Source organism: Trichechus manatus, unplaced genomic scaffold (genome assembly GCF_000243295.1).
Source record: "Trichechus manatus latirostris isolate Lorelei unplaced genomic scaffold, TriManLat1.0 scaffold00093, whole genome shotgun sequence".
Lineage (NCBI taxonomy): Eukaryota > Metazoa > Chordata > Mammalia > Sirenia > Trichechidae > Trichechus > Trichechus manatus.
In genome coordinates, this window is record NW_004444029.1 from 93,116 (window position 1) to 109,568 (window position 16,453).

Genomic DNA, 16,453 nt, shown 5'->3' on the forward strand with positions numbered 1-16,453 from the left:
TAGTCCATAGTGAAGGCTGTGGTCTTTGATCTTCATCGGTAAGCACTTCACTTTCAGCAAGCAAGGTTGTGTCACTGGCATAACACAGGTTGTTAATGAGTCTTCCTCCAATCCTAATGCCCCGTTCTTCTTCATAGAGTCCAGTTTCTCTGATTATTTGCTCAGCATACAGATTGAATAAGGATGGTGAAAGGATACAACCCTGACGCACACCTTTCCTGACTTTAAACCACACAGTATCCCCTTGTTCTGTTCGAACGACGCCTCTTCATCTACGTACAGGTTCCTCATGAGCACAATTAAGCCTTCTGGAATTCCCATTCTTCACAATGTTATCCATAATTTCTTATGATCCACACAGTTGAATGTGTCTGCATAGTCAATAAAACACAGGAAAACATCTTTCTTGAATCCTCTGCTTTCAGCCAGGATCCATCTAACATCAGCAATGATAACCCTTGCTCCACTTCCTCTTCTGAATCCAGCTTGAATTTCTGGCAGTTCCCTGTCGATATACTGCTGCAGCTGCTTTTGAATGATCTTCAGCAAAATTTTGTGTAGGATATTATTGATATTGTTCAATAATTTCCGCATTCAGTTGGATCACCCTTCTTGGGAATAGGCATAAATACGGATTTCTTCCAGTCGGTTGGCCAGGTAGCTGCCTTCCAAATTTCTTGGCGTAGATGAGTGAGCAGCACTGCAGCTGTTTGTTGGAACATCTCAACTGGTATTCCATCAATTCCTGAAGCCTTGTGTCTTAGTCATCTAGTGCTGCTATAACAGAAACACCAGTGGATGGTTTTAACGAAGAGAAGTTTATTTCCTCAGTCAAAGTAGGCTAAAAGTCCAAATTCAGGGTGTCAGCTCCAGGGGAAGTCTTTCTTTCTCTCTGTCGGCCTTCTCATCAGTGTTCCCCTGGACTAGGAGCTTCTCGGCACAGGGACCCCTGTCCAAAGGACGTGCTCTGCTCCTGGCACTGCTTTCTTGATGGTATGAGGTCCCCAACTCTCTGCTTGCTTCCCTTTCATCTCTTGAGAGATAAAAGGTGGTGCAGGCCACACCCCAGGCAAACTCCCTTTACACTGGATCAGGGATGTGACCTGGTAAAGGTGGTATTACAATTCCACCCTAATCCTCTTCAACATAAAATTACAATCACAAAATGGAGGCCAACCACACAATTCTGGGAATCGTGGCCTAGCCAAACTGATACACACATTTTTGGGGGGACATAATTCAAACCATGACACCTTGCTTTTTCACTGCCTTCAGTGCAGCTTGGACCTCTTCCTTCAGTATGTCGACCAATTCTCTGTGTATTCCTTTCATCTTCTTTTGAAGCTTCCTGCATCGCTTAATATTTTCCCCATAGAAATCCTTCAATATCGCAACTCGAGGCTTGAATTTTTTCTTCAGTTCTTTCAGCTTGAGAAACGCCAAGCATGTTCTTCCCTTTTGGTTTTCTATCTCCAGGTCTTTGCACATGTCATTACAATACTTTGTCTTCTCAAGATGCCCTTTGAAATCTTCTGTTCAGTTTTTACTTCATCACTTCTTCATTTTGCTTTAGCTACTCAATGTTCAAGAGGAAATTTCGACATCCATTTTGGTCTTTTTTTATTTCCTGTCTTTTTTAATGACCTCTTGCTTTCTCCATGCATGACGTCCTTGATGTCATTCTACCACTCGTCTGGTCTTCGGTCACTGGTGTTCAACGCATCAAATCTATTCTTGAGATGGTCTCTAAATTCAGGTGGGATATACTCTAGGTCATACTTTGGCTCTCGTGAACTTGGTCTAATTTTCCTCATTTTCAGCTTAAACTTGTATATGAGCAATTGATGGTCTGTTCCACAGTCAGCCCCTGCCCTTGTTCTGACTGACGATATTGAGCTTTTCTCTCTCTCCTTCCACAGATGTAGTCGATTTGATTCCTGTGTTTTCCATCTGGCAAAGTCCCCGTGTATAGTCACCGTTTACGTTGTTGAAAAAAGATATTTGCAATGAAGAAGTCGTTGGTCTTGCAAAATTCTATCATGCTATCTCCGGCATCATTTCTATCACCAAGGCCATATTTTCCAACTACAGATCCTTCTTCTTTGTTTCCAACTTTCGCATTCCAATTGCCAGTAATTATCAATGCATCCTGATTGCACGTTTGATCAATTTCGGACTGCAGAATTTGGTAAAAATCTTCAATTTCTTCATCTTTGGTCTTAGGGGTTGGTGCATATATTTGAATAACAGTTCCTATTAACTGCTTTTCCTTGTAGGCATATGGATATTATCCTATAAGTGACATCATTGTACTTCAGGATACATCTTGAAATGTTCTTTTTGACGATGAAAGCAATGCCATTCCTCTTCAAGCTGTCATTCCCAGCATAGCACACCATATAATTGTCTGATTCAAAATGGCCAATACCATTCCATTTCAGCTCTCTAATGCCTAGGATATTGAAGTTTATGCGTTCCATTTCATTTTTGACAATTTCCAATTTTCCTAGATTCATACTTCGTACATTCCACATTCTGATTATTAACGGACGTTTGCAGCTGTTTCTTCTCATTTTGAGTTGTGCCACATCAGCAAATGAAGGTCCCGAAAGCTTGACTCCATCCAGGTCATTAAGGTCGACTCTACTCTGAGGAGGCAGCTCTTCCCCAGTCGTCTTTTGAGTGCCTTCTAACCTGAGGGGCTCATCTTCCGGCTCTGTATCAGACAATGTTCCGCTGCTATTCATAAGGTTTTCACTTGCTAGTTCTTTTCAGAAGGAGATCACCAGATCCTTCTTCCTAGTCTTAGTCTGGAAGTTTAGCTGAAACCTATCCACCATGGGTGACCCTGCTAGTATTTGAATACTGGTGGCATAGCTTCCAGCATCACAGACAACAGGCAAGCCCCCATTGCATGATAAACTGACAGAAGTGAGCAGGCAGGGAAGATAGAAGGTAGGAAGAAGGGGCAACATTGTCATGCTGACTCTGCCTCAGGGTAAAGGAGAGGCAAGCCAGATTTGCCCCCACACAGTGTTTGAAAGTGCAAAGTAATTAGGTGGATGGGCGCTTTGCCTTGACCTATCTCCCTGAAGGCGTTTGAATTTGCCATCCAGTGTTGCTGAGCTGTGGCTTGAACAGAGGGCTATGCATATCCCCACTAGCGTGTATGCTTTAACTTTTAAATGACCTGGATTTCTCCCCCACCATCTTCCAGCATCAGAAACCTTCCTGGGAAAAGTCTTTGTTCCATTTAAGACAGAAGTCCCCAGGCTGCAGAAAATTCCACTGCCTCAAGCAGCTTGCTTGGCACACCCTGTAGCTTTACATTAAAATCGTGGTTCCCCTCTCCTTAACTGCTGCTGAACTAGAGAAAATTGGCGGAAACCAGTTTAGGCGCCATGCTGACATTTAGGATAACCTTTTAGCTCATTAAATACCTCATGCATAATAACCTCTCTGTCGCTGGGTGGAGTTTAACCACCATTTTCTGAACATGCGATGCATGAAGTTATATGTAAACCCCACTGCGCCTGCATAGTATGATTAAGAATGTTGCTGATATAACTTGTATGAACTTCCTACCTGTAAATCCCTTAAAAGCAACCTTCCCCCTCGCCCTCGCTGAGCAGTCTCAGAGGCAGCAGCCCCGACTGTTTCCTTTCCTTGCGCAACAAAACAAAGGCGCATTTCTACTCTCCCACCTCGGTCTCTCATTTATTGGCTGAGACAAGTTGAGCCAAGCAGAACCTGGGGTTTCCACCCAGCAACAAAGTGGTGAAATGCAGAGCAATAAATTTTCACAAGTTTCAAAAGTACCACATTTTACAGAAGAGTTGAACCTTTTTTGTTTGTATTATGTGAGGTAGGAAGAAGAGGCTTCTCATTCCTAAGTGATAAATAAGGAAACTGAGGCATAGAGAATTCAATGGGCAAGGACTAAACCCTGGTCTTTGTGCGCAGGTCCATGATCTTCCTACTTCTGCAGTGGTTCAGAATACACAAGAACCACTGGAGAGCTTGTTTAATGCAGAATATGGGGCCCACATCCAATCTGTGGACTTGGAGTTTAAATGACATTTTAAATAAGCCTCCAGGGGAATGAAACGCATCAGAAGCACACTGCAGAGACACTTCTGAAAAACACTGATCTAAAGCAAACTTTTTGGCTCACATATCCTAAAAGAAAACTCTACATTTTAAAGTTGACATCTAACCATTTTTATCATAAATTTAAATATTGCAGATAATGTAATTTCCAGCATATTATAGATATTGGACATTTCAAAATAAAATTGTTGCTTCACTCTTTTAAATATATTCAATAGTATCTAAGTGTAAGGGTTTGTATATCTATAATCATCCACTGAAAAATACATGACAAACTCTTCAACAATCAGGAATTTTAGCTTTTTTTCTTCCTACTTGAATTTATAGTTCTATTTCTTTCCCCACAATTTTTATACTAATGTAATATATATTTATGCTTAAAAGTATTTTGTTCATCTCCCTATTAGTTCTCTGTAACAAAAACATGTACTTACATTGAAAATATTATTTTTATAATTTCTTTTGACCATAATGCTTAAAAATGTCTTTGACCTTCCCATCTAAAGCAGCACTCCCTCCCCCACTGCACTTTCTATTCCCTTATCTGGCTTGATTTTCCTCTACAGAAATTTTCACTGCCTGATATATATCTATGATTTATTTGTTCACTGCTGTCTCCCCAGTGCCTATAAAATATCTGTGGAAGGAAGGAACATAAGGACAGACCTTCTGGATATTGTATCGTTTTAGGAGATGTTTGACTACGATTTAAAGTTCTTCTATCGTTATTGATGTATCAGATTTTAATCACTCAAATCAATTTTGGTTTTATACATTTTCCTGTAATGTCACACTGTTTAGATTTTACATTGCATTAAAATACACCACAACCTAGTGGGATTTATTCCAGGAATGCAAGGATGATTCAATATGAAGAACCTATTGAGAGAGAAGCAGCCTCTGACGTCTGGGAGCTGGCCTGGCACCAGTTAGGCCACGGTGTTCTCCTGTTGAATGTAAACAATTTTACTGAACATCAACATCAGACAAGTCTGCTCTGACCGTGATGGACGAAGACAAAAACAAGACTATTCCGTAATCATTCTCTGCTCACAGATAAGAACATTTCCAAACCACAAGCAACCAAACATCCCCCTTTCCTGGCTACTATGACTGACTACTGTTTCTTCACCAATCATAGCTTTAACCTCACTCCATTCTCTAGACAGTCTGTCTTGGCAGGCCAGCCTTAGGTCCCAGAGTCTGTTGTTTTTATGGTTACTCAGATTTGGCCTGAGTTAGGCTGAGGACTTGGGTCATCTTCCCTCACTTCGTGGTGTTACAAGTCAAGCAAAATCCCAGTGGCTGCCAACTGACTTCCTTCCTGGAAAGCCCGTTTATGAACAGAAACGATCCCCCCCCCACACCTCCAGCAGTTTCACTTGGGCTCCTCCCATTCCCTTTGTTTCCAACAATCCTCTATCTGTTCAAAGCAACCAAATTACTCAAGGGCAGTGGTTTGGGGCTTCAGCAGGGCAATGGGATCCCATGGCCAGCAGGTTAGAACTAACCTTCTGTGTGTATCCCCCATCCCCTTGAGAATCTCTCTTGATGGGTGTCACTATTAGAGATGGGGTATGTCTGATCTCTCAGGGATGTTGAGGTAGAAAAAGTAACAGATTGTTTGGGGAGCCTGGAATCAGAGGATTAAATTGGGCAAGGCACCTCATCTCTTTGTCTTGTGGGTTCCCCCAAGCAGTGCCTGGTACATAGTAACTACTCAAAAAGAAAAAGAAAAAAAAAAACCATTGCCATTGAGTCAATTCCAACTCATACAGTGGTTAAGAGCTATGGCTGCTAACCAAAAGGCTGGCAGTTCCAATCCACCAGGCGCTCCTTGGAAACTCTATGAGGCAGTTCTACTCTGTCCTATAGAGTTGCTATGAGCGATGACTCAACAAAAGTGAGCTGTTATTCTAACCATATGTGTTTCAAGGGCACTTCAATCAGGCTATGGTGTCTGGAGAATTATCCTTGTTCCATGCTAAAAACCCCTCAAAGGCCATCCAATCTCCAACGTCGGTGCAATCCAGCCACCCACACCACCCTCAGTGGTGCTACAGAACCCCACTCTCCTTTCCTGGATGCTGTACGGGCTCCACCCTCTGTTGGCCATTCCATGTGTGCACTTAACTTGTCTTGGTTACCTTTAACCTCAACGGACTCCGTACTGTCACTAGGGTGGTCTAAGATCACTTCCCACCTGGCCGTTTAGTATAACTGATGGAATACCCTCCTCTTGGCCACTGCTCATTTTCAGAGATCTTTTGCTTCGTGTAGGTTCTTGCAGCTTCTGGGTCTGGCTGACATTTACTAATGTGCCCCCCTGGTGAGGACTGCAAGCCGCTGGCGGGAATGCAATGCTCACAAAGGGGTGGGAGGCCAGTCCAGGAAGGGCCCTCTCTCCTGTCCCTGAATGGTCGACAGGCAGGAAGGAAGGAAAACCTGGGAAAGGACACCCTGCTTGGCTCTCTAGAAACAGCAGTTGTGCTGATCTCCTCAGTGAGAATTCAGTGACACAGACATCCTGGGGATTGTGCAAGAGATGAGCTAGGGCAACCCAACCACTGGGAAGCCCAGAGCCCAGAAATGAGTAGATTCCACACACACATCCCCAGCCTCCTGGGATAATGGGGTGGATTTGCCTTAGGCTCAGGCTCCTCCACATTCCAGACCCGGAGTCCTTAGTGAGTGGAGCTGAAGATGCAAGTGGCGGGGGGGGGGCTGGGTCTGGCTTAAGAGTTACAGCAGCAAGCCAGGAGGAGTGGTACAGCCTCATGCAGCGAGTGCCCCAGGCCCCAGGGCCTGAGCCACAACAGCTTCTCTTTCTTGAATTCTACCTACTGGCCCATTTGGAGGGTCTATGGGGTCCTCCCAGGCTGTCACTGGTCTCCTGACCGCCCACCCTCCCACTTACTCTTCAGCCTATTGCAATCTGACCTCACCACCCCTTCCCAAAGTTGAGGCTGATCTTGGCCTCTCTGGGAGTATTTGTGCACAGGCTGCACCCCTCCTCCGGCCTTGCTGCTGGAACTCTTAAGCCAGGCCCAGCCCCACCACCACCACCTGCATCTCCATCTCCATGCACCACACTCCCACGTGAGACCCTCGGGTCTGGAATGTGAAGGCGCCTGGGCCTAAGGGAATTCCCACCCCATTATCCCAGGGGGCTGAGGATGTGTGTGCGGAATCTACTCGTTTCTGGGCTCTGGGCTTCCGAGTGATACTGAGACAGGGAATTTCCCTCCTTCTGGACCACTCTTCCTTTGGTTTCCATGACAATATACTCACCCAGTTTTCCTCTATCTCTAAGATAGGATCTTAATCTGCCCACACCACCTAGGCCTACCTGCTCTCCTCTCCAGCCCCATTCCTTGCAGCTCTTCCAACAGCTACACTTTCTGGCCTTGGTGTACCCCATGCCCTCTGTTCACAACCCTGCCTGTCCCTGCAGGTTGCCGATCCTCCATGGTACCCCCCAGCCATGCCCAGTCCAGGCACAGAGCAGGCCCTGGTTTGCGATCAACCCTGTGCCCTCACAATGGTCAGGAATGAGGTAGGCCACTCTCCAGCAGGGTTAGAGACCCGGTTTATTGCACAGCCGCACTTTCCACCGCAACAGGACTCATGCTCTACAATCTAGGCCACAGAGGGGTGGCGGACAGGGTCCCACATGCACAACTCCTCCATCTTCCTCCTCCTGCCAGGCCTTGGTTCTGGTGACAACCGAGGCAGTGAGCAGAAGCAAGTATTTTCCTCCACATCTTGGGAAAACGCCGTTCTCATGTCTGTCCCAGAGCTGCAGCTCCAAGTACAGGCGTCAGCTGTCAGCCCCCTTTGCTGCCCCAAAACCAAATCACTAAAGAAATGGGAATCTGGTGGGTGGAAGCTGGGACGTTGCACCAAACACAGTAATTTCCCACCACGCATTATTTTCTAAACATAAATTGGGTTTTTCAGTACAATTCAGACTCTCAACATTCTCCACTCTATAGAGGAAAGGAGTCTGAAAAGGGGGTCTGCGGGCGAGACGTTAATGGGAGGTCCCAACCTGAGCTCTGAGAACTGGCCAAGGCCAGAACTGAGAAGTCTGGGTGAGATTCATCATATTCTAAGGCCTTTCCAAAATGATGCCACTCCCTGGGTAATGAATGCTGATCAAATGAGGTCCATAAATAGGCAAAAGTACCTTTTCTTCCCTCTAGAAAGTAAACATGGCAGAGTGGAAAGACCCTAGGCTGGGAATCAGGCAACACAGCATCAGCCTGGTTCTGTCCTAGCAAGCTCGGTGACCTCTGGCAAGTATCTAATTTAGGCTCAGACTCACTGTGATCCTTTCAGGAGTGAGGGCACGGGTCCCACGTCCCCTCTGGTCTTGACACTTAGCCTTTTGCATTGCAGGCTTTGTCAGGCCAGAGGCCCCACCTTTACCTTCACCATCTCCTAGCACTGAGCTGAGTCCTCACTGGGGACAGAGACCCAGGCAGGGGTACAATCCAATCTCCCTCATCACACAGACTCTAAAACCTGCCACCCACCACAGCCTAGATGAAGCTGAACCTCAGCCTCCCAGGGACTCCTGTGTGCTCACAGACTGATGGACAGACTGGCTCTGCAAATGGGGAAGGGGACTTATTTACAGAGGGGGAGGCCCAGGCAGGGGAATAAGGTAGAATAGAATATTCTGAAGGGATAAAACTTTTCTGAAAAAGCCAACTTAAGTGGCCTTGTAACTATAAAGGATGCTAAATATACAGGCTTCAATTTTGACTCAATTAGTATGTTGCTGTTTGTGTGTGGATGTTATTCCACTACTTCAACATTTTCAGAAATTTCACATCTAAATGTGTCAGAAAATTAAAGACCAATCCTGTGCCAGAGCAGATGGCCTCTGACATAATCTGACACAGAGCTTTCCATTTTGTGTACAAGAGATCCACAGAGGGGAAGACGCTTACCTGGGGTCACACAGCAGGACGGAGGCAAAGCCGGGATGGTCACCCGGGTTCCCTGAGTCCCCACCCAGGGCTTTCTTTGTGACCCAGTGTGAGTTCCTTCTCCATCAGGCTTGCTGGAACCAGGTTCTTCCTGGGCCTGGGCTGCGTCCTGGCCTCTGCCTTATTTGTAAAGACAGATCTCACCCTTAAGGTCGGCTCCTTGGCTGGGACTTATGGGGAGGGAGGAAAACTCTAGAGCAGGGGAATTTCAGGGCTGGTCAGTCCCTGCTCGAGCCTGACTCTGAGCTCAAGAATTTCCCTGGCACGCCCCCACCCAGGGCCCAGACTGCCAGGAAGATGGCCCTGCCCAGGAGGCAGCAGGAGCATGGGGGACACAGTTGAGGGGCAAGGGGTGAGGACGAGGGGTCATCAGGGACTGTCGCGCCAAGGTCGTCCAGAGAGCAGAGGCACCTGAAGAGTGCATCATATGAAGAATCAACAACTCATTGTGGGGATACCCCTGCCCCACCCCGCGGCCCCCTAGGCTCCCTCCCAGAGGGGCCTCAATGACCTGCCTCCACCCTGGGTCACTCTGCTAACCCTCCCATGTCCTCTGTCCAGATCCATGTCTCATGCCTCCTGTGACCCAACCTACAGATTCTGTGACGCCCACCACCAAGGCTGAGCCTGGAAATGCCTGAGGGGGGCCGTGGCTGAAGACACCCAGCTGCAGCTCAGTGAGGCGCCACCCACCCTCCCTGCCTCTTCATCCTGCCCACCCCTTCCCTCCATCTGTCAGCCTCCTGGGCTTCTCCCCAGCCCTACTGGCAGGTGGGAGGAGACACCAAAGGGGTCTTTAAAAGATACAGATGGACCCCACCTCTCCCAGCTAGCCCTTTACAGCTCTCTATGGCTTCCACAGCATGTCTAGCTTTCAGAGCAGGGCTGACCAGGCCCAGCAGCTCCAGAGCCTCGGGACTCTCGCCTGCCCTCCCAGCCCCCTCCAGCATCACCGGCCTGGAGCACACAGCAGCGTTCCCAGCCACTTCTCCCCACCCCGTCCCCTTAGCCAGCTGCGTCCTCAGGTCATTGCTGCCTCATCAACCTCCCTGGCGACCAGGATGGGGCCCTGCCACGGCTCTCATTACACATGTGAGATTACCCCCAGGATGAAGCAGTGTAAGGACAGGGACAGTGTCCATCCTCCTCCATCCCCAGCATCCAGTGCCGTGCCAGGAGGCAGGAAGCAAGTGTTTTTTGCTAGATAAGTAAGTGAACACCTGAAACCAAATGCGCAATCCCACCGTGGGCCCTGCCTGTCCCTTCCCCGCCCCCAGAGGCCTCCCACTGCCACCTGCCTCCCTCCATACCTGGGGCCAGGAGCCACAGGAGTCACTCCCACAGGAAGCGCACATACCAGATGGTCTCATTCTTCAGCTGGGGGCCGAACAGGGGGTTCAGCTGAGCCAGGATGGCAATGAGCCAGCTGCGAGGACAGCAAAGTGGGGGTGAGCCTGGGACAGAGGGAACTCGCCCCACGCCGCAAGCACGCCTTTGTTGGTCTTCTCTTCCCACCCAGGGAGGATGGGACCGACCTGCCAGAGCAGGGTCACACAGAGCCCTGCATGCTCAGCAGCCCCATGGGGCCAGCCTGGGGCTAATATATTTTGGTTTCATTTGATTTTTTTGTACATTTGTACAAAAGGCTGGACCCTGGGGTTTGGAAGAGCTAAGTCTGCACTGCCAGGGATGCTTTGGGAGGGATTCCCAGCTGTTTGTGTGCTCCTCATAAACCTGTCTGGGCTTCTCCACCCTTCATGCCACCCAGGATCAGGACAAGGGCTGGTCTGGAGGGAGACAAGTCAGAATCACCCTTTTAAGAGAAAAACGAAAGAATGATCCAGAGACAAGAGAGCTGATGACCCAAGAGCCGCTGTCCCAGACCTAGGGTGAACCAGCTGTCCCCTGAGCAAGCGGTGTAACACCCACCCCCAGGAGGCAGATCATCTGGCAGATGTCTGACCCCAGAATTCATGACAAACCTTCCAGACTCCATCTGTCCTGCAGCTGTTGGCCCCAAAAGAATCCCTGGAAGTTCATGACTGAAAATAGTTCCCAGTGCCTCACACGAGCACATCGGCAACGCTCTAGCTCTGCGTTTGCAGGAAAGATGCAGCTCCTCCCCCTGAGTCCCCACAGGAACCAGTGGAGTGCCTGACACCCCAAGAGCTGTCAGAAGTTATTGGCTTTGCATCACCGTCATCCCCAGGTTTGTGTTTTGTGCCTTAATTTTGAGGCATGGGCTTAAAATCTGCAGTATGCTTTTCACTTCTCATTTGTTGATTCAGTGTTTGTAATTATTCCTGTATCATGGGTACACTTGGTCTCCCCCACGATCCCAATCACCATTCTTAATATCCTGGTCTCTCAACCATCGAATCCCAGCCCTCTGAGGCCCTTCCTGGGACAAACAAGGATGTTACGCCAACCCCTGAAGGACTGAGAAACAGCATTACAGAAAGTGCCTTAGAGACACTTTGCCCAGTGGCTGTGTTCCTTTTTGCACATGTACCCCCTAAAGAATTTGGAAAACCATGTATCCCCATGTACTTAAGTTAACATCTACAAATCATCACTCTTTCAAATAAGTTTTTTTTTGTTAGTAAGACATAGAAAATACTAAATATTAATACAAGATGAAATAAGAAAATTAACTAAGAGGAATAGATAACGACATAATCTAATAAATGGGTTTTAACTACAATACATCTGCCAATTTGGCCATGCTGAGAAATATTCCAGTCATCTCTAAATGAATCTGTTTCCTTTTAAGGAATCAACATGCCATCACTTTATCCGTTCTGCTTTGATTGTTCTGAATTCAGGACATCCCAACGATGCTGAGCATAACCCATAAAAACAATGTTCAAGTGGCTTGATTAACCATGAGCGAGGCCTCCCCCAAAACCAAAACCTGGATTTAGCCCTTGGCTTGGCAGCCAGGATGACTGAAACCATGGAGCAGCGCAACACAGTGAGAGTGGAAATGGATGGCGGGTGCCTTTCTTTGGTAAAGGGGGCAAGGGCTGTTGTGAATGGGTCTCAGAAACGTCCAGAAAGAGGATATGTGGATATTGGGGACCTGGAGACTGATTCCCTCATACTCACGTGTGAACAGTTTTTCTGTACCCCCAGCATATGCACTCACTCATTTCACAGGTGAGAAAACGGCAGCCTATGGAAGTTACAAAGTGTGTCCAGCTCACACATTCAAAGGAGAACCAGAACTTGGAGTTCACAGTGTCTGCTCCATTGTTTCTTCACCATTCCACTCTGCCTGAGCATCTGTGCTCGACAGTCAACCTTCTGGGTGGAGCACAGAAGGGAGAGCAGGCTAGGGTACAGAAGGAAGAAGGGAGGACGACGCAGACCACTGCCTTAGAGATGGGAAAGGGTACTTACAAGAGGTAACAGCAGACGGCAGTCGTCACCAGCATGGTGATGATCACTCTGCAACAGAAGAGGTCAGGTCAGGATGGACAGGGCCAGTGCCCCCAGAAGGCCTGGCCAGGGGCAGAGAGAAGCTCCCTGTGTTAGCCCCTTTCCTGTTGCCTGCTGGACGCTACCTGTACAGGAAACTGAATTTTACTAAGTGTAAGAATTGCAAGATGGAAAATAAAAACAAAAACTCTCAGTATCACATCACGGAGAGGCCAACTTTGACCAAATCCAAGTTACGAATGCTTCTCCCTTTTCCATCACCCAATATTTCCCGTCTTAATGCAGACATGTTGAGGAAAGACACTGCACAAAGCTGTGTTTGTGGCAACCCAAGGTACAGTGATCTCTGGAATTCAAAATTCATTGGGCAAGGAGAAGGAAAGCAACAGACCATGGACAGGGCAAGAAGCAAGGAGACTATGAGCCATCTTTGAGGCCAAGTGAGCTGTAATAAAGCTTAAAAAGCAGCAGAAGAAACATCAGTCAGAGTAAAAAAGATCTTACCAAGATATCTAAGAGAGGAGAGACACTCAAATGGTTAACAGAGTGAAGCTATGGGACCTAGCGATCTGCATGTTTTTAAGAACAGAGGCAATGCCCATATGTCCAAGTAGTGTCTAGTCAAAGCTAAACTTAATCCAAACTAGTACCTGTCACCTGTGATATAAAGCACTTCAAGTTGGCGCCAGAGGGATGAGCCCTTATCTATTCTTTCATCGTTACTAAGCACCCTGGGCCCCTCGACTGCTGGCCCTGGGCTATACAACAGTGGTGAATAAGACAATCTCTGACTGCAGGGAACTTGTAGTCACACGCCGGAGACAGCGCTTTCTAACGGAGGATAATATAAAACAGAAACTGGAGAGTGCTGTAACAGGTACAGAAATCTGCCAGGGGACCTTCAAAAAACGATGAGAGCAGCTAAAAATTATTAAGTACCTAATATGTGCCATGCACTGTTAAATGTTTTATGTACATTATTTCGTGTAATCCTCACAGCAGCCCAATAAGGCAGGTATTACCAACAACCCCATTTTACCTATGAAGTAACTGAAGCTTGAAAGGGTTAACATTTGCTCGAAGTCACATAGCTCATCAGGATAAGAGAAACTGCACCGGTGCCTGACCGACCATCCCTCTACCGGCTGGGGGAGGGAATACTGCGTGGAGGTGACGCTTAACTGATTCCTAGTGTCACTCTGGTCTTTATCTTTATGGAGTAGGATCCTTATCTACCCTCTCACCCCGACCTTCTGCCTGTTCCCGGGCTGAACTCGCAACAGGCACGTGTGTAAACTCCTCTGAGAAAGATGTCGGCGCCTGACGCCCTCGGCAGCCGGAGGGGGACGCGGCGAGTGCGCGCTGCGCGGTCAGAGAGACTTCCCGGGCTGGGGGCGCCCTGCCGCGGTCAGAGCTGCTCCGGAAGCCGGGGTGGGGGGGGGGGCGCCGCGCAGTCCGAGCTGCTCCGCGGGAGGGGGGCGAAGAGCACGCGCGGGGCGGGTAGAGGTCCAGTAGGAAGCCCAGGCGTCGCCTTTCTTACCCGCGGTTTGGTCCTTTCGGCACAAACCAGGGCCCGGCGATGCCGATGAGGCCCCAGAACGTGGTGAAGATGATGACCGGGAGGGCGAAGGAGTGCGCCGTCATGGCCGGCGGAGGACGCCCAGGCCGGCCCGCGTGACCGAAGCAGAAGACAGCGAAGCGCCGGGTGGGCGCAGGTCCGCGGCCTGGGAACGGAGAGTTTGCGCATGCGTCTGCGCTGCAGGACGCCGAGCACGCGCACGCGCAGGAGGAACGGAGCCCCCAAGACCCCAAAGGAACGCTCTTCAGCCCGGGCGCTGTCACTCAGGGGGAAGGGCGGGCCTTCTGAGAAGCCCGCTCGTTGATTGGCTGAAGTGGAGGCTACGGCCTGCGGTCGAGGAAGCGCGGACGCTCCGTCGGACTCGCTCTCGGGGACGCGGCGCCTGGGGGCCCCTGCGCCCTTCTACCCTGTTCCAAGACGCGCGTGGCCGGCAGGAGGCGCCCTGTGCTGCGGCCGGGTGGTTGGGGCCCCAGGGGAGCCGGCGGGCCGGCGCGGCCGGGACCGGGGACCCTCGGTTGGGGTACACCGATAATGCCGGCAACCGGGCAACAGCTGAGAACGCGGGGTGACGGTGGGCACCTCACCTACACCCAAAGATGTTGAGACCCACTTCCCAGCACCTGGAAAGGGGCGTGAAGTTGGGTCCTGAGGCTGTGAGCGGGGCGGAGAGGACCGGCCCATGAGGCAGTTCCTCACCCTGCCCGTCACAGCATGCTCTCCAGGCGTCACTCGCAAAAATCGGGTTGGGGTTTTGGGGTGAAATCTCCGAACCCCTGTATAAATAGCTACAGCTTGCTTAAATATGTAATGGGGGTGACAATTCTTTACTCACAGGTTGTGGAGGATTCAATGATAAAAGCACGTGGGAGGCATCTAGCGCGATAAGCTCAGTATAAGTTTTTTCTTTGTCCACGGACGTGGGCTGAAGGGACTCTAGAGCCTGGTTTCTTCATTGGGCGTTTTGGTCTCAGTATCCCTCCTTCCAAAGAGGACAGTACCAGTGGCTCCAGGAGATATCTCTAGCACAGGTGCCGCCCCAAGCAGCCTGCCAACCTAGTCCTCAGCTTTGGCAGTTGCATACCGTGGGAAAGGAAGCGGCTCCCATGTGGTGTACCTAGAAACATACCTGCTGTCCTCCTGACCCACTGCCAGGATGTCTGCTTGTAGCTGTTTTCCCAAAGCAGGAACTTCACTCCCCTTCTCGGGCTGAGGACTCCTTATCTTTTTAACATTCATGCAAGTTGGCGGGGGGAGGGGGGGTGATACACAAAAATTTTAGGTATAAAATACAGTTCTCGCCTTCTAGGAATTTCTAATCTAGTTGAAGTGAGAGATATTCTGCTAAAACCATAATGTTGCCCAGTCTAGGCTAAGAGCCCTGTGATAAAAATAGTCAATACTTGCTATGAGAATTCAGAGGATGGAGGAAGAGAAGACTCCCTACCAATGAATTTTTAGCAAGATTGTAAAGAATGGTTAGGCTTCCCATCAAGATTGTGCGCTTTTGTGAACACTGACCTAGGATAAGAGCCCACTTTGCATCCATAGGACAGAGTAAAACTGATCCACAGAGTCCTTCAAAACATCTCCCTGAAAGTCCATCTCTCTGTGTTTCTAAAAGATCTACTTCCCTGAAATATGTTTCAGAAAAAAAAAAAATTATATAAAACGGACACTATCTAGTAAGGTGTGTTTCGTTCTTTGCCTCGGCTACTGGGAGCTCAGAACCAAAGCCAGTGCTTGACTTAAATGCTGTTCCTGTTAAGTGCCGTCAGTCAGTTCCGACTCACTGTGACCCTATGCACAATAGAACGAAACACTGCCGGAACCTGTGACATCCTCACAATCGTTATGCTTGAGCCCATTGTTGCAGCCACTGTGTCAATCCATCTCATTGAGGGGCTTCCTTTTTTTCGCTGGACCTCTACGTTACCAAGCATGATGTCCTTCTTCAGGGACTGGTCCCTCCTGATAACATGTCCAAAGTATGTGAGACAGTCTCGCCATCCTTGCTTCTAAATGAGCATTCTGGTTGTACTTCTTCGAAGACAGGTTTGTTCGTTCTTTTGGCCGTCCATGGTACATTCAATATTCTTCGCCAACACCACAATTCAAAGGCGTCAATTCTCCTTGAGTCTTCCTTCCTTATTCATTGACCAGCTTGCACATGCATATGAGGCGACTGAAAACACCATGGCTTGGGTCAGGTGCACATTAGTCTTCAAGGTGACATCTTTGCTTTTCAAGACTTTAAAGAGGTCTTTTGCAGTGCATTTGCCCAATACAATGCATCGTTTGATTTTTTTTTTTTTTCTCCCTCTATGCA

At 48.6% G+C, this 16,453-nt stretch overlaps 1 protein-coding gene across 1 annotated transcript; it reads right to left on the reverse strand.

The window, feature by feature from the left end:
* Nucleotides 1-10,439: 10,439 nt before the first annotated feature.
* On the reverse strand, nt 10,440-14,192 carry ATP6V0E2 (ATPase H+ transporting V0 subunit e2). Its single transcript, XM_023736866.1, has 3 exons — nt 14,089-14,192; nt 12,510-12,557; nt 10,440-10,533 (listed from the first exon to the last, which is right to left on the reverse strand). The coding sequence occupies exons 1-3, from the start codon at nt 14,190-14,192 to the stop codon at nt 10,440-10,442; spliced, it is 246 nt and encodes an 81-aa protein (XP_023592634.1).
* Nucleotides 14,193-16,453: the final 2,261 nt, after the last annotated feature.